The following is an 18,052-nucleotide window of genomic DNA, read 5'->3' on the forward strand; positions in this document are numbered from 1 at the left end:
GGGAAAACCCAGTTTTGCTGGACTGCTGAAAGTGTGGCACTGAGATGCCAGAAGGGTAAGCAGAACTGAGCAGCCCACACCTCAGCGACTCCATCCGTGGGGGAGTCACACAGCCCACAAGGGCAGGTCCAGGACGGGGACAGGCCAGGGAACAGTTTAGCTGCGTCTTGCATGCGGACGCCTGACCTCTGGCTGCGCAGCTCTGAAGATAATGAGAGGGGCCCACCCAAGGAGGCAGGACAGCTCCCCGCAATTATTTGAAAGGCTCCAGGATGGGCAAGAGACAGAACTCACTCTACACCTGTTCCAGCGGGGCATAACCAGGGACTGACTTCTCAAGGCTCAGTTCTGGATTCATATGAGAAAGATCTTTTACAGTAACTGTAGCTAGCTATGTGCGCCCCAGCACCCGTCACTGTGAGTATTCCCAGAATGGCTGCGGTATCAGGCATGGCACAAAACGTGGGGTTTCTTCTCCTGTTGAGCCAATAAGCTCGCAAATGTACCACGGGCACCGCTGAACTATTCGCTCTAGATTTACTTCTGTTTTCAATGATTTCATTAAAATACAGTTTGGCATGGCAGAATCCTAAGATGTCATCTGTCTTTTCCTCCAGGGAGGTTACAAGACTATGAGGGAAATAAATCCCAAATTGTGTGATCTCGGGGCAAAGCGCAGGGAAGTGGCACCTGCCATGAACCCGAACGGAGCCCAGGCGCCTCTCACCTGAGTGCCTGCGTTTGGCAGCTTGATGTTCTCGGCGGCAGAAGTCACGTCAATGGAGGCCCGCAGCACGATGTCCAAGTAGTTCAGCTTGGAATACTCCTGTATGGAGACCATGAGCAAATGCGTTAGGGAGGTGAGCCACGACCCGGCTGGTGGCAGAGGACACCTGTAGGGGACAGCCCCACGGCCGGGCCACACCTCTAGAAATGTGCTGTTCCACAACCTCGAGCGCAGAACGAGGGAGGCCTTGCTGTCCAGTCCCCGCAGCGGGCACCTGAGGGTCACGCAGTTCACGTTCACGCTGCAGCTCTAGGGAGGAACGGAAGACACCGGTCTGGGGAAGCCCGTTCTCCCGCCCTCTGCCGCTCACAGCTCTTGAAAAATACTCACCAGGGTCTGGTACTTCCTCTCTGTAAGCAAGGAGAACTTTCTGCTGCCGTCTCTCTGTTTTTCAGCAACTTCCCGTTTTCTCCTTGAGTTGTGAGACTCCTGGAAAGAGTCACAGCCATAGTGGCTCCACTTTATACAATGTTCCAAGGCTACCATACCGAACCCCCCACACCCCGTCAAGCAACGCCAAGGTTGCATCACCCACAGAGACAGCCAGCAAAGGCACAGAAATAGGCAAGCAGTACTACCGTCCTGAATTTCAAATTGACTGACTGATTCAGAGGACTAAGTTATCAAAGTGATTTGTTCCCACTCTGACCATAAAACTCAGCGAGAGGAACAGTGCTTTGTTTCTTTGCGTCCCCACCAAAATGTGACCTGATTTCTCAAGGGTCAGTCCTACCTTAGGGCAGCCAGCAGCCCAGCATGACTGAAGATGTGGCACTGAGGACACGAAGCCAGCAGACCCATTATGTGAAAGCTACACAAAAACTTCTAAAATTGCTCTTTTTTTGTCCAGGCTGAATACCTTTTACCCAAAATGCATGGTGCCAGAAGTGTTTCTGGTTTCAGAGTTTTCCAGATTTGGGGGTATTTGCATAGACTGTGTCAGGTGAGTGTCCCTAAACCCAAAATCTGAAATCCAACATGCTCCAAAATCCACAGTTGTGTGGGTGTTCAGCAAGTTTCAGATTTCAGAGCATTTGAACTTTGGAATTTGGGATTAGAAATGCTCCACCTGTGGTAAGGATGACGAGAGTAAGGGACCATTGTGGTTTTTTTTTAAGTTGGTAAGTAAGGGATCACGCTATAGGCCACAAACTATTACCACTGATCATACCCAGTCACTATAAAACTTAAGAGAAAAGAAACAGACACGCACAACCAAGCAAGCCTTCACCAAACTGGACCATAAATGTGGAGCCAATCGCAGAAGCACAGAACAGTAGAGACAGGGGCTTAGAGTGCAGGCTTTGAAACCACGCAGAGTCGAGTCTAATGCAGACACCATCTGCCTCTGAACAGCTGAGCCGCTCTGAGAAAGCTACTTAGCCTCTCTGAATCTCAGCGTTTGCATCTGTGCAATGGTGAGGATAACAAAAATACCTGGGAGGACTGGCAAGAGAAGGAAAGCAGAACATGCAAGCCCAGCGCTCAGCACACGCCGCACAGGAGTGCTCCATAAATTATCTACCAGCTCAAAAAGTAACAGCAAAGGCCCTTCAGGTCACTTGCAAAGATGCCGGTATCTTTTGTAATGAGTTTCCCATTGGCTGGTCTACCTCCAGGAGCAGGTACCTCCTCGCCTATCAGTCATATGTCATTTGTCCCCAGAACCACTGTGCAACTCTGCCCTCAGTGCCATAATAGTCACTGATCAGCAAACCTTCCCCAGCCTGACTTGCAAAGAGAAACTGTGCTAACTAAAGAAGCCAGCAGACAAGAATGCCATTTTCCCAAGGACACTCATGATTTTCCCCTCTGCTACTTCCACCTATAGAGACAACAGATACATCCGCCAACATACCTTCAGGTTCAGCAAGTTTATTTCACTCTTGGGCTCACATGCTACGTTTTCCAATCCTTTGGATTCCACCTTCACCAGATAAAGCAGCCATTTACCATTGCTGATTTCTTTGGGCCACTGAATATTCAAGGTTGCTGTGCCAAGGTTTTTAAGAGGTTTGCCTAAATTAGTTACCTGTTGGAAAATAATACAGATTGTCTCGATGTCATCCTCTTAATAGAAAATTAAGTAGCAGCTCCAAATGCCAAGAAAAAAAGCTAAAATACCCAGCATGATACAGTAAAAGCACCATCTCCAAAAACAAACTATCAATAGGTTATACCAAATAGAGACCTGTGGTTAAAAGATTCTTACCAATAAAATAGAAAGAAAACAAAAGTCAGAGAGAAACGGTTGCCAGTTCAGTCCAGAAACAACTGTTGCGGCGGTAGAATCAGCAGTGCAGGTCCCCGTCTCTTGCCGTGGCGGGCTGGGGGAAACATCCTATGTGCATTTGTGATTTGCTCCGCACCCACCCTGCTTGGCACGGACAACACCCATGCCAAGGCAGTGCCCCAACAACCTGCTTCCAGAAAACCCCGTCCATGATGACAGCTGCATCTGTCCTCCTACTACCCCACATGAGTTCACGCTGGGAATGTAGCAATTTCCTGCAGCAGAAGCCAAAAGCAAGAAGCAAAAACTCCTCTCTGTGAAAGACAGCTCAGAATCCACAGGCTTCTTTTTCAGCCACCCCAACACAGAGATCCCAATCACCACCAAGACCTGTTCCAGCTGTGTCTGGAGGAGAGCAGCCTCCCTTCTTCGTCCAGCTCCAGGCAGGGGTGGGCCCATTCTTTGTTTCTCAGACCTTCACCCCCGTGGTTGCTACACTTTCAGAAATGTGATCTGAGCCATGCAGGACCACGCCCACATGAAGGGGATGAGCAGGCTCTACCCTGCATGCTCACGTGCACTCAACTGGACATGGGGTCGCTGGGACTGGCTACTCTGAAATGGTTCAGAGCCAATCAACAGCCTTCCTTGCTGGCATGTGCCAAATCTACATTCACTGTTATGAAACTGGAGCTTCCAACATGATGTGTTGAAGTCTTCAGTAAAAGCAGCCGCCACACCTCGCTGGCATGAACCAAGCTTTTCATGGCTTCTCACTGACCATCACAAAAGCATGTTTCCTCTCAAGCCCTGGAAACCAAACCTTACAACGAAGAAAGAAAGAAAGCATACTCTAAAGCAAACATAAGACTCTGCGGGGGAGAGGGGAGACTCAAGTATCACTTTGTCTCTATACCACACACACATTTCAACTTCTAAGACAAAGAAGTGAATTCTGAACTATAGGCCTATGCTGTTTTTCATTCTGGAGGACAAAGTTTTTTACCATAATATTTGTAACTGAGCATTTATTTATATGCTTATTTATTAACATTCCACATTTACTAAAACTATATATTCAGGACCATATTTAGTACACACAAACTTCTGGTTTGTTAAAAGGCCCAACTGTTCCAACTCACCCTGAACTCATATTCTATTAAACTTCCCACTTCATCTTCAGATTTCATAGCTTGCTCACCGACCACTGTACCTCCAAAATACACCTGGGAAGGTTTAGCGACTCTGTTAAGTTAAAAAACACCAGTTTTAGTGAGGATTGTAAACGGCTCTTTCAAACATTGATTTGTTATGCTAAACACAAACACTTACCCAGAGACCGTTAAAAGCAGTTCAATAACCACTTTTGCTTTAGCTGTAATTGAAGCCAAATTATCCTGATTGCTTGTTCTGAAAATGAAAAGGAAACAATAGGGTTTTATTTTAACAGTCTTCTCATTACAATTACACTTCTTTTATGTGTTAGATCAGGGACAATTCATTGACTGCCCAGTGTTTTCTGGAAATAACTCAAAATGGAAAGGTGGAAGAAATGACTCTTACGTTTCCAACTTCAGGTTGACATCCAGGTCTTTGGTATCAAAGGTGACCTCGGTTGTACTTAAAATCAAATAAAAGGTAACCTGAAAAAACATAAATAACCGTTAACCGAAGCCAGCCTTTTGGACAGTGGAATGGTTAACAAAAATGGTAAAATAACAGCATGTGAAGGCATCACCTACACTGGAATTTCTTTTAAAAGGATTTCCGAGCTCACACTCTGCTTGCGAGCCGTTCTGGTTGGCAATGCAACTCAGCTGTTTCTCCTGTAAGGAAGACACACAGCAGATCACTGTATGCTCACTGTATGCACTGTGTGCCCGGTGCGGGCTCTCCCTCCCAGCTGCTCCTTACACACACTTACGGGGAATGCCCGCAGTTCTCTGTAAGCAGAGTAAGTCAGGGTGTCGGGAAACGTGGCAACAAGTCTGGCTTCATGGGCGTCATCACCATCCTTTGTGGGATTCCTTGGGTCAGAAGGGCTGTTTGTCACTGTTATTTCTAACGCGATATCCTTCTGATCTTTGAGAACTAGTTCTGGCACACCTTGTTGACTGTTAACAACAACAACAGCAAAGCAAGAGATCAAGTTCTCGATACATTTGCAGGAACCCTCCTAACAGCCAGAGTTAGCTAACTAGTGCTAATGCGACAGAGCCATCCTTACATTGGTAAATAAGAAAATTTGTCTTGATTTCCTTCTCGGGTGCAAAACTTATATTCTAGTTTAAGGTTGCTATTGCACACGTTGTCGTCGCCACATCCCTCCTTTAAGAAGTGTACCTGCAGGAAGACAAAACCATTGCCGTTATGCCATTTAGACTCAGGACAGTTGCCAGAGAAGTTTCCCTACAGCTCATTTCCCTGTGTGACAACTACCAGGGCAGAACTCAAGCTTCAAACACAATCGACCACGCATCCAATTCCCACTCTGTCTGATCAAAGCAGTGTTAAGAATGTTTTGACAGTGCGCTGGGGCAATGGCTATAGCCAGAAGGGGGACTCCCGCAGTCACAGAATGTGGCTTCCAATCCTGGTTCTGCTACTTACTTAGCCGTGGGGATTCGGGCAAGTCACTTAACCTTTCAGAGTCTTAGTTCACAGCTCATGCACACGGGGATACCACCACCCTGCTTCAGAGAGCTACTCTAAGAATGATTGGTAATGATGATACTGCTAACACACACAATTTACATACTTTAACTCACTTAATGCTCACAACAGATGGGTGAGAAAGGTAGTTATGAGCTCCATTGTACAAATGAGAAAACAAGATAGCTTAAGGTCAAAGGTCAAGAAAGCAAAGGGCTCTGGCACAATGCTAGCTATAGCGCACTGGCTCATCACATTGACAAATAATTAGGGAAACTTTCTCTGTGTTTGTTATGTTTAACCTAATTATGGAGCTGGGAACGTACACAAGAAATAGTAATATGAGAATACTCAGTAATACCAAAACACATAAAAGCATACAGAAGTATAAGGAATTATAGTTGGTGACAAAAACAATGGACAAAGTAGATTTAGGCATCAGCTCCTAAACCTATGGCTGCAAGTACTCACTTCTACAAAGCTGTCAAGACGACACCAGTAACAGCAGCCTCAGAGCAGCTTTTCACGGCGAGTGCAGAATGCCAGAGCAGGATGCCACAGCTTCCAGGCAGTACTGCGAACCGAACATCCTGACCCTTCCAAACAGAGCCCTTCTCCTAGGCGGGGCCCAGTGAGCCATAACGGAAATCGGTCTTACCAGGATGACTTACACTTCATCAGGCACCCAGAGTCAACTTCACTGCTAACTGTACTTTTTTGGAGCTGCCCAATTTCCACACTCCTTGATTCTAATGCTCTACTAGTAATGTGTTTTGTATGTTTTAATGTTCCAAAGGTAAAATATGAGGGTACTTCAAAAACTTCACTAAAAAAATGGAATTGAAAGATAAACTTATGGGGCCAGCATTGTGGCACAGTGGGTAAAGCCACCATCAGTATCTCATATGGGCACCAGTTCATGTCCCAGTTGCTGCACTTCTAATCCAGCTCCCTGCTAATGGCCTGGGAAAAGCAGCAGAAGATGGCCCAAGCACTTGGGTCCCTGCCACCCACATGGGAGACCCAGATGAAGTTCCTAGCTCCCTGCTTCAGCCAGGCCCAGCCCTGGCCTTTGTGGCCATTTGGGAAGTGAACCAGTGGAATGAAGATCTCTGTCTCTTCCTCTCTCTGACTTTCAAATAAATAAATAAGTATTACTTTTAAAAGATAAGCTTATTTTGGTATAAAAATTTTGGAAATCCATGCACAGATTTCTTTCTCGTAATATGTATGTTGACCTGTTTGAAGACCCCTTATACAAAGTCATTTTCTTTCTACGCATAGCTACAGTTAGATAAGGACATGACAACACAAGCTCTGACAACTATAGTCTCAATATGTATATGTTACAGTGATAAAAAATTGTGGAGAAAAATATTCTCTGGCCCCAAATTGTATGTTTCTATATTTACTGCTAATTTGGTAAACAGATGTATTCAAACTTTGCATATATTAAAAAGTATATTAATCCAAAGAAATGGCCTTTAAAGCAGCTCTCTAGCTCTACTGCCTCCAAAGATATTTGATTTGGCATCAGAATATGGCACTAACTTTGGCAAAACAGAAGTCACACTTACATCTGTATGGGCCATCTTGGGTTCGTTTGAATTCAGAATTGGAAGGAGTTCTGGCAGTGAATTCACTCGCCTACGTGAGCTGGGCTCTTGTATTTCCACAGAGGCAGTGATGGGAATGGGGCGCAGTTTATCTCGGATATTTTCCTGGAAAACATGCAGGGACACAGTTAAGCACAGAGTAAAGGCACCAGAGGAACTCCGGGACAATACTTTCATAGCAACTAATGCGATGTTAGAATAAATTCCGGCAATCTTCATGTGTCACCACAAAACCCAGCTCACGCCTTCTTCCAAGACTGAAGTGGACGTGCCTGGGCCAGCCCTCACCTGCAGCCAGAGGGTCTCCTCCATGCACAGTCTCTGCTTCTGTCTATTCAGGGTCAGCTCTTGAGTATACTTGGGCTCAGAGCCCGGGTTTCGAAACTGAACTCTTGACGACAGCCCAGATTTTCTTCTCTCTTTTTCAGCTTCAAGTGTGCCCACAATTGCTGGACAAAATGAACAAAAATCACATTACTGAAAGCATATTCCTGCAAGCATGCTGATATCTCAACATTTTAATTCCCTGTAGAACAACACTTTTCCTCCACTGCCACCGTTTCTCTTCCTATTTCCTGGTAATGAACATTTTGCCGACTAGCGACGTTTTCCAAAGCAAGCTGTCCTTTCCATTGCTGTTCATGTTTCAAAGCTGAATTTTCATCAGGCCACCTGGGGGAGCTAAAGCCTAAGCCAAAACCCTTCCGCCAAGGCAACTGCAAATCTGTCAGTGTGTGGCTGAATTTCAGGAACCCACAGCAGACTGCAGATAACTAGAAGAACCTAACAGTCCCCCAGGGCCTAAACGACTCTCCTCAATAAGCATCCCATGCGTAAATGGCCTTGTGCCTTTACTACTCAAAAAAGGCCCCTGGGTGGGTAGCATTGTGGTATAGTTGGAAGGTTGACACCTGTGACACTGGCATCCCATATGGGTGCCTGTTTGTGTCCTCACTGTCCCTCTTCCAATCCAGCTCTCTGCTACAGCTGGGAAAGCAGTGGAAGATGGCCCAAGTGCTTGAGCCCCTGCACCTGCATGGGAGACCTGGAAGAAGCTCTTGGCTTTGGATCGGCTCAGCTCTAGCAGCTGTTGTGGCCATTTGGGGAGTGACCAGCAGATGGAAGACCTCTCTCTACATCTTCTTCTGCTTTCCCAAGCCATAGCAGAGAGCTGAATCAGAGTGGAGCAGGAGGAGGCTTCCAAGATGGCGGAGCAGGGAGGGAACTTACTGTTCTCGTCTAGGGAAGAGTTAGGGAGAAAACGGCAGAGGAAACTACAAAAATTATAGGGACACAGTGGACCTATGTAGAGGGCGTGGACACCCCCAACTCAGGACCCCAGCAGCCAAGAGCTTCCACACCAGCGTTGGAGAGTGAGCCCAATTCATAATAGCTAAGACATAGAATCAACCTAAATTTCTGTCAACCAAAGACTGGATCAAGAAAATGGCCGGCGCCGCGGCTCACTAGGCTAATCCTCCGCCTTGTGGCGCCAGCACACCGGGTTCTAGTCCCGGTCGGGGTGCCGGATTCTGTCCCGGTTGCCCCTCTTCCAGGCCAGCTCTCTGCTGTGGCCAGGGAGTGCAGTGGAGGATGGCCCAAGTGCTTGGGCCCTGCACCCCATGGGAGACCAGAAGTACCTGGCTCCTGCCATCGGATCAGCGTGGCACGCCGGCCGCAGTGCGCCGGCCGCGGCAGCTATTGGAGGGTAAACCAACGGCAAAGGAAGACCTTTCTCTCTGTCTCTCTCTCTCACTGTCCACTCTGCCTGTCAAAAAATAATAATAAAAAAAAACATAAAAATAAGACCTTCTTAAAAAAATAAAAAAAAAGAAATATGGGATATGTACTCTATGGAATATTACACAGAGGTTAAAAAAAATGAAATCCTGTCATTTGCAACAAAATGGATGAATCTGGAAAACATCATACTTAGTGAAATAAGCTAGTCCCAAAGGGACAAATACAGTATGTTCTTCCTGATCTGTGAGAACTAATAGAGTGCCTAAAACGAAATCTGTAGAAGTGAAATTGACACTTCAAGAAGAGATGACTTGAGTGGCCTAGTTTTTTTTTCTTCATAATATTTGCTGAACTCATAACATACGAGTTAATCATATATGTATAAAGTTAATTGAGGATGGATCTCATTAAAAATAAGAGTGGGAATAAGAGAAGGAAGAGGAAGTTTTTAACTGTAAAGTTGTATATTTATGTATGCATACCTACAGACTTATTTCTAAGGGTACAGTTTAAAAACTTGCCATGGGGGCCGCCACTGTGTAGCAGGTAAACCCACTGCCTACAGTGCCGGCATCCCATATGGGCACTGGTTGAAGTCCCAGCTGTTCCATTTCCGATGCAGCTCTCTGCTATGGTCTGGGAAAGCAGTAGAGGATGGCCCAAGTCCTTGGGCCCCTGCACCCGTGTGGGAGACCTGGAAGAAGCTCCTGGCTCCTGGCTTCAGATCGGCATAGCTTTGGCCATTGCAGCCAAATGGGAAGTGAATCAGTAGATGGAAGACCCCTCTCTCTCTGCCTCTCTTTCTCTCTGTGTAACTCTTTCAAATAAGTAAATAAATATTTATAAAAAGTTGCCATGGGACCCCAAATCCCATTATGCTGGAGGATAAAAATGTCATCTTAAGTGTTAAAGTGGCCGGCACCGTGGCTCAATAGGCTAATCCTCCGCCTTGCAGCACCGGCACACTGGGTTCTAGTCCCGGTCGGGGTGCCGGATTCTGTCCCGGTTGCCCCTCTTCCAGGCCAGCTCTCTGCTATGGCCCAGGAGTGCAGTGGAGGATGGCCCAAGTCCTTGGGCCCTGCACCTGCATGGGAGACCAGGAAAAGCACCTGGCTCCTGGCTTCGGATCAGTGCAATGCGCCAGCCGCAGCACGCCAGCCGCGGCGGCCATTGGAGGGTGAACCAACGGCAAAAGGAAGACCTTTGTCTCTCTCTCTCTCACTGTCCACTCTGCCTGTCAAAAATAAAATAATAAAAAAAAAGGGTTAAAGTGATCATATTAGGTGTTAAAGTGAACATATAGATAGGATTAAATGTTAAAGTGATCATATAAATAAGATTAAGTGTCTGTTAATAGTAAGATAGAATTCAAAAGGAGAGAATGTCCAACATGGGAAGCAGTCCACACAGCAGACTGATAGAATGACAATAGCTTTAAGCAGCACTCTGACCTCAGAATCAGCCCCTAAGGCATCCTGGTCTGGTTGAAAAGGCCTTGAGAGCATTTCAGGCAAGGAAAGCCATGACACTGTGGCAAAAAAAATGTTCTACATGAAGGATCTCTGTGAGACCCCAGTGGAAAGAAGTGGCCATCAAATAAGGATGTACTTCTCTCTGAAAGGGAGGGGAAAACTTCCATTTTGCTTACGGCCTTGTCTAAATGCAGAGTTTGTGGATTCAAAAGGCTTCCACAGCCTAGGCAGCTCATGTCAAGAGCCATGGGTGGTCACTGAAGTCATATATAAGAGTGTTAACTGTTACTTGTTAAATTAACAGCGGATGGCCACTGTGCCTCCCTTAGCTGGCAATCTTCCCTCCTTCCCCGCCCCCAGCCTGCTTGGCTAAATCCTTCTCCCATTCCAGAGCTCAGTGGGGACATCACTTCCTCCGGGAGGCCTGCCTGGCCCTGCCTGCGCAAACCCAGCATGCTCTGTGTTTCCAACACCTACACGTAGTCCGCTGCTGGGATCGTCTCTGCCTGCCTCCATAGCCAGGCACAGCCAAGGGCAAAGACCTCCTCAGTCCTGCTCACCATCACATCCCCCAGCAACCAGCATAGCTGAGAGACCAAGGATAGGATCAAGGGGCTCCGCGCCCTCGCGCATGCGTGCATGCCGAAATGCTAGCTATTCAGAAATGCTCAGACCAAAATTCAGACACACTGACAGGTCTAACAGGCATTTCTGCGTCCATGCGAAGAATTCTTCCATGTCGCGACTGCCAAATGGACTGCCCCTCCCCCATGCTAGACCCCGCACAGCCCTGACCCGTCCATTTATCAGTGACCTGCGACCTTCACCAAGCACCAGACTGGGGTTCGCACGCAGAGCGCCCCTCGCCGCCACAGCGCAGGAGGGCGTGGGCACATTAAAACCGCTTATCCCCCTAGTCCAGGCCAACCTTCCCTAACCCTGCAGTCAGCTCCCATCATCTTAAAATCCTCTCGCGCTGCCTCCGCCGACCTCCGGAGAGGGCCAAGCCACGTGGAACGCTCATTAAGGCTCAATTAGCCCCCCGCGCGCATGTGGGGAGCGCAGTGTCTGAGGTCCCCGGAGGCGAGGGGGCAGCCTGGCACCAGCCTCCCGCACTCGCTTGGTGCGCAGGCGCTCACGCAGCTCAGGGCAAGTTCCTCGCGTTCGGAACTTCCTGTTCTCTGCTGATCCCCAACAACCAGCCATGGCGTGGTTAGGTCAGAGCCACCCGCGGGGCTTCAAGGGCTACCTTGAGGCTGGAGAACACTCACCAGTTCTATAAACGGGGAGAAGCCCGAGAGCGCGCTGCTGAGATTTCTTCCACCCCTGGTCAGAGCGGTTTGATGAAGGTGACAACCAGAATAATAGAATTAAAAACGCGGCCCCAGGTTCCCGCCCTGCCCAGGCAAAGGCTCGCTGTGGCTTCTCAAACCATTGCCAACCACGGTGAGAGGCCCGTGCGTGACCCAAGGGGAAAAGCGTGAGGCGCACGCCTTCCAAAGGGCAGCCGCTCTGAACTGCCTCCTGCCTCCCCCACAACTCCAGGTTCCTCCAAGGGCAGAGACAAAGCTGCACGAGAGCACCTCGGGCCACGCGCCAGCTCTGCAGGCCGGTCCAGCAGAAGGGGAATCGAAGGAAGCCCGGGAGACCTGCTAGAAGTCCAGGGAGAGGGAGACGAAGGCTCGGCGGTCCCGGGCAGCGGGAAAAGGGGGAGGGCAGAGCTCCCATCCGCTGGTTCACTCCCTAGATTCCCCAGTGTCTGGGGCTGGGCCAGGCTGAAGCTGGGAGCTGGGACCGCAATGCAGGTCTCTTTCTCACAGGGGTGCCGGGACCGAAGTGACCTGAGCAGATGCTGCTGCCTCCAGGGTGCGCGTTGCCAGGCGGCTGGAGCCAGGACTGGAACCCAGGCACTCCCATACGGGTCGTGGGTATCTTAACTCCTAGGCTAAATATCCCACCCATAAGCTTTTTAAAAAAATATACTACATTTATTTAAATGGTTACTGTGGGGAGCAACTCGGACTAGACTAAGTTACTGGAATTAAGACTTATTCTATGCATCTGCTCTCCTATGATATGGCGCTGGGGAGAGGAGTAAGCTTCTACACAGCTGCCTCCAGTTCAACCAATAAACAGCAGGACCTGCTCCTGATTGGAGGAGAGCAGCGTACTCGGCGTGTGGGTAGCAGAGTTGGGATTGGTGGAAGAGGACTATAAAGGAGGAGAGAGACAACATGCACCAGGAACATCTATCTGAAGGAACACCTGAGCAGCCCCCGAGAGAGCCGGCCGGCGGTGTGCCGCTCCCCTGCGGAAGTGGGGAAAAGTGGCAGGGGGCCCGCCCCTCCACGGAGGTGGAGGGTCGGTAGCCAACCCGGGAAGAACCAGCAGCAAACCCGGGGAGGGCCGAGCAGACAAAAGAACAGCGCAGGGTCCTGTGTCGTTCCTCCACGAAGACGGGGAGCGACATAATGGTGCCGTGACTCGGATATGAAGCCTAGGCAGGGTTTAGTGTCGTTCCTCCACGAAGACGGGGAGCGACAGTTACTTTTCATACTTTACTGAATCTTATCATAGGTCAGTATCTTCATTCATTCTGTTCCTTATTGGGGACATTCATTCATTACATGAGTCCATATGATAAGTAAGAATGAGAAGCACAGCTAAGAACCGTCATGACCTGTGTGCCTGTGAGAGCATATGGGCACCACTTCCTAATGGGGTTACATTTTCCATTTCAAATCATCACTTTAGGTGATCTGAAACCAGTCAAATTCTGGGATAGTAAAAAGGACATCTTTTAAATTAAATAAGGAAAACAGCAAGACCTTAGATATAAGGAGCAAACTTGAACTCGTTATCTCAAGGAATAATAAGTCTCATGACACAAAAAAGACACAATGGCCTCATCCTTCACAAAGCTTCCTTGGTGGCACATCTTACACCACAATCCTGAGCTGCCGGACCAGAGCCTGACCCATGATGGTTCCCCCCTTCACTTCACTTCCGCTTTGGAGATAAGATATAGCTTCTCATGTCCCTGGCCTCAACTCTGGATCAACCTAAAGAGTTGTGACTGCTTCTAACCCACAGCAGAGAAGACCCTGGCTAGGATCACCATGGTTAGGCCATCACTAGTGGGGTGCAGTCATTGCGATGAGAGGTATTTCTTTCAGCTTACAGGAAAATAAAAACTCAAACATTAAGGGACTTGACCTATGCCGTAGGGTCCAGCAGCATCAGAGCTGAAACCAGGAGCAGAGCTCAAGTCTCCCACATCTCAGGGCCAGCATCCAACGCCCCAGGGGCCCACCTGGGTGTTCTGGCCTCCGAGTCCAGGGGAGAGAGCATAACCTGGCAGTGCCGCTAGGAAGCTGTGCCCTGGTTCCAGCACTTGCCCTTCTGCAGCCACCACCCACCACCTCACAACCACAAAACTGCTTTCAAAGGCAGGAATGGAGGAAACGGTTGTGGTAGCAAATAAGTACTTTTCCAAGGCATTTTGTCCTAAACCATCTGCTCTGGAAAATTCAAGCAGGGATCAAATGGAGAGCTTTCCCTCCCTCGTGGTGCTGTGCCCTCCTGATTAGACAGGAGACTGCAGATCCGCTCAATTCTTCAAACGAGAACTGATGGTCCATTTTAGCCACTGCAGCTCCATTTTTCTGTGATTTACGGAGAACTTGCAACCTGGCAGAGAAATGGATTTTTTTTTTCATGTACAGAGTACTTACTTAATGAAGGATTATAACCAGTGGGTTTGGCAGTGTATTCGAAACAGGCTTTAACCTTGAGGCTGTATAAAATCAAACACATATTTCTTAAAAGATGCTTTCTTGCAGTGGAAAATCCCAACACACTCCCCAGCTCTGCAATCCCCCCATAGTCTCAGGACAGATCCCTGCCCTCTGCCCGGCACCCCGCAACGGCTTCCCTGTGTCTCCACTGGGCCTAGGGGCCATGGGGCCACGGTCAGCGCAGTGCTGGGAAACCGAGGAGGCCGCCCCCCCCCCCATACACAGCCACTCTCACCATATCCCGCTGGGCGCCCCACAGGACGGCATCTTCTGGCGCAGGTCAATTCTGTTAGGAGTCACTGTGAGGGTTTTCTGAATATTAATCACAGGCCGGGATCTGAAGACAAAGGAGTGAAAAGGCAGCTCAGCCTTTTGTTACCTAGAGATTCACTCACAGGCATCCGTGGCTGCCCCGGACAGCTTCAAAGCCACAGGGTGGGGGAAAGAGCTGCTCCTGTGCTGCTGCCCCGCCCCCTCCACTGTGGCTGAAGCCAGGAACTGTGGATACATAGATGCGTATGCCACTTACACAATATTTATTTAAAACTATACTGTGTTTAATAATTTATAAACAGATTTGAGTCACCTATGGAACACATGTTTCAGAGAACATACTATGTCTCCATTTCCACCCAAAACCCCCACTAGCCTTGTATGTTCTTCCAGACTGTGTTTCTGCTAAAACTATTCCCTAAAATCAAATACTGAAATACACACATAACGCCAACTACATGGGAGCTGTTTATATGCTTATTGTTCTGAAAACTGCTTTTTTCTCATTAATATTTCAGAGGTCACCTCCTATCTATGCACACAGATCTAGTGTCTTTTGCACCTGGTGGTGTTGCCTTGTAGCAATGGCACATCCTTTATTTAACCAGCACCTAATCAGTAGACATTGACACTAGGCTTTCTGCTCGTCTGAAAACTCTCTCTCGATGTATATGTATGTACACACTGCCTGTAGGACAGATTTCTAGCACAATTTCTGAGCCAAAGAATGTGTACATTTTTAATTAGAGTGATCTTGCCAAACTACACCCCGAAAGACTTACACCAAAACACACCAGTTGCCTGGGCTGCTGTCAGGGTGATTATCAGCAATGTGGATGGTTCCTGCAAATCTCCCTTCTCCCAGCCATAAGCCCCTGTCCCCCTGCTGCCAGAACTGACCCATCCTCATAGTGTCTATAACAAGAACTCGCATCCCTTACCCTTGTCCCCTCTGTGCTCTGCCTACCCCAACCCTGCAAACACTTAACCAGCAGGAGTCTCACACCCTTAGCCCGCTTACTCTGTGAGAACACCTCTTCTCTCCCTGGAGAATTCTCCCCGGCTTCTGCAAAGGGCTGGCAGGGGCCACCGGCCTGACCTCCGCAAGCCTGTGGATGGGAGCTGGGGGAGGGCTGGGAGGTGCTGCCTCAGCTCTCCCCTCCAGCACTCCCAGGTCGGAATTCAGAACGGGCTCTAGGATTCCACTACCATGCGCAGTCAGTTAGGCTGACACTGGGGGGCTTGTGGGAAGCCCAACCATACCAGAGAACCATGCTTTTGTAGGAAAATGCACTCCAAATCCCAAACAGTCAGCTCAAACTTGTGGAATCAATCTGTTGGTGGGCTAGTGGGCACAAGCCCCTTCATGATAAAGGGCAGGTTTCTGCGTGCTCTCTAGCTCCACTGTTTACCTCTCTACTTTTGTTTTATATTTAGACAGATGCCACTTTCAAAGATATTAACTACATACAAGTTTCCTTCCAAAGTTCATGGACATTTTCAAGTGTATTTTTCAGGCAAGAAATCTTGAAATTCATGCACAGTTTTTTCATAAGCAGTTTACATGAACATTTTGAAGATCCTTTGTACACGCTAAAGTTTTGAGAGCATGCACATATTTAAAAGGCAAACATTCACAAGTACCCTCTTCTTAAAAATAAAAAAACCCATTTATTTATTTTTATTAAGGCAGAGAGACAGAGATTTTCCATCTGCTGGTTCACTCCCCAAATGGCCTCAACAGCTGGGGCTGGACCAAGCTGAGGCCAGGAGCCAGGAACTCCATTATGGTCTCCCATGTGGCAGGTAGGAATTCAGGTACATGAACTACCGTGTGCTGCCTCCCAGGCTTGTTAACAGGAGCTGGATCAGAAGTGGAGTAGCCAGGACTTGAACTGGCACTCAAATGGGATGCCGGAGTCCCGGGCCATTGCCTAATCCACTGCAGCTCTCCCAAGTATTTTACAATCAGTTGCCCCAGATGTAATGTTTCATGTGTCATCTTATTAATGCTTTAATGCGTGTCATGAATTCCATTTAATATACCATTCCTGTCTACCTTATTTAACACACACAATTGTGAAGGCACAGAACACGTGAATCATGAAAAGTGTGTCTCGACACATAAAGCAAATCTTACTGGCTTGGCTGCCTCATGTTTACCTGGTATATATCTACTAAGTGTCCTTAAGTCCTAGGAGGATTTCGTGGGAGAAATGCCCAGGACGACAGAATCCAGCCTGAAAGCTCAAGTGAGGCCGGCCACAGCTTCCTCAGCTGTGAAATAAGGAGGCTCAGACGCCTCTCGCTATCAAAGGATATTGAAATTCACTTTTCTAAGGTCCATGAGGAAAGGAGGAACAAGTTTGCTGGGTTCACAGTCCACCCGCTTATGACGACAGGAAATTAAAGTACTATCAACAGACTATCAAAATATCAATTACACATGGCAACAAGACTATCAAAATATCAATTACACATGGACACAGGCAAATATTTAACTGATGAAAGGTAGGTCATAGGGGCATAGTGGGTTAAGCCACCACTAGCAACATTGGCATCCCACATAGGGGCCAGTTCATATTCCAGCTGCTCCAAGTCTGATCCAGCTCCCTGCTAATGTGTCTGGGAAAGCAGTAGAGGATGGCCCTAGTGCTTGGGCCCCTGCTGCACACGTGGGAGATGGAGTTCTAGGCTCCTGGCTCCAGCCTGGCCCAGTCCTGGCTGTTGCAGCCATATGGGGAGGGAACTGGTGGACAGGAAATAGCTCTCTCTCTCTCTCCCTTCTCCCTGTCTCTAACTCTGCCTTTCAAATAAATAAAATAAATCTTAAAAAAAAAAAAAAAAAAAGGTCAGTCTCTCATCTGTTGGTGTTGAAAACTTGGTAACCAGATTTTGGTATAAGAAGTCAAGTTTTGTTAATAGTTGAACTAACCATCAAACTAGAACTACACCTTCAAAATTTTTTTTCACATTGTTTTTTGATTGACGTTCTTGCTAAAATAGCTGATTGTTATATATTCTTCCACCTTTTAAAATTGTTGAACTACTTTAAGGTTGATAACTGCATCAGCAGAGAAACATGCATCTAAAGACAGTGTCTCAGAACACCGGACAGCCCACTGTTGGATGCCTTAGCCCAGAAGCACACACAGCACAGCAACAGCCTGCTACAAGGGCTCAGGAGGTTGAGAGGCTCACAGCACTCGGGGAGGACGTCACCAGGAGCACGAGGATGCATCCCTGCTTCCCCAAGCTCCTTCCTCTCCAAATCACAGACACACGGGTCCATGCACTTTGGTTTACTCAGCTTTGGTGGTTCCCCGGACACTGTCAGTAGCATCTCAAATACACTCTTCCCTGTGATTTTCATATCTCCTAATTTTGCCATCTGTAGCTTCCTCTGTGTGTCTCAGTTTTTCATACAGGATGGCTTTCATATCTAAAACAACTTTCGTCATTTACTATCACGTAATATT

At 47.9% G+C, this 18,052-nt stretch overlaps 1 protein-coding gene across 2 annotated transcripts in view; it reads right to left on the minus strand.

Annotated features, from left to right (window-relative positions):
* The window catches only part of ITGA6 (integrin subunit alpha 6), an 82,487-nt gene that overhangs the window by 14,448 nt on the left and 49,987 nt on the right, over nt 1-18,052 (minus strand). For both annotated transcript variants that reach the window (XM_017342933.3, XM_017342934.3), the window contains exons 10-23: nt 14,536-14,637; nt 14,238-14,299; nt 7,577-7,737; nt 7,250-7,393; nt 5,248-5,363; nt 4,945-5,134; nt 4,763-4,846; nt 4,584-4,663; nt 4,353-4,430; nt 4,163-4,265; nt 2,646-2,819; nt 1,118-1,216; nt 926-1,036; nt 728-826 (exon numbers count right to left, since the gene is read on the minus strand). In XM_017342933.3, the coding sequence (XP_017198422.2) occupies nt 728-826; nt 926-1,036; nt 1,118-1,216; nt 2,646-2,819; nt 4,163-4,265; nt 4,353-4,430; nt 4,584-4,663; nt 4,763-4,846; nt 4,945-5,134; nt 5,248-5,363; nt 7,250-7,393; nt 7,577-7,737; nt 14,238-14,299; nt 14,536-14,637 (1,603 nt within the window). The remainder of the gene's footprint in view (nt 1-727; nt 827-925; nt 1,037-1,117; nt 1,217-2,645; nt 2,820-4,162; nt 4,266-4,352; nt 4,431-4,583; nt 4,664-4,762; nt 4,847-4,944; nt 5,135-5,247; nt 5,364-7,249; nt 7,394-7,576; nt 7,738-14,237; nt 14,300-14,535; nt 14,638-18,052) is intronic.

The sequence above is a fragment of the Oryctolagus cuniculus genome, chromosome 3, assembly GCF_964237555.1.
Source record: "Oryctolagus cuniculus chromosome 3, mOryCun1.1, whole genome shotgun sequence".
Lineage (NCBI taxonomy): Eukaryota > Metazoa > Chordata > Mammalia > Lagomorpha > Leporidae > Oryctolagus > Oryctolagus cuniculus.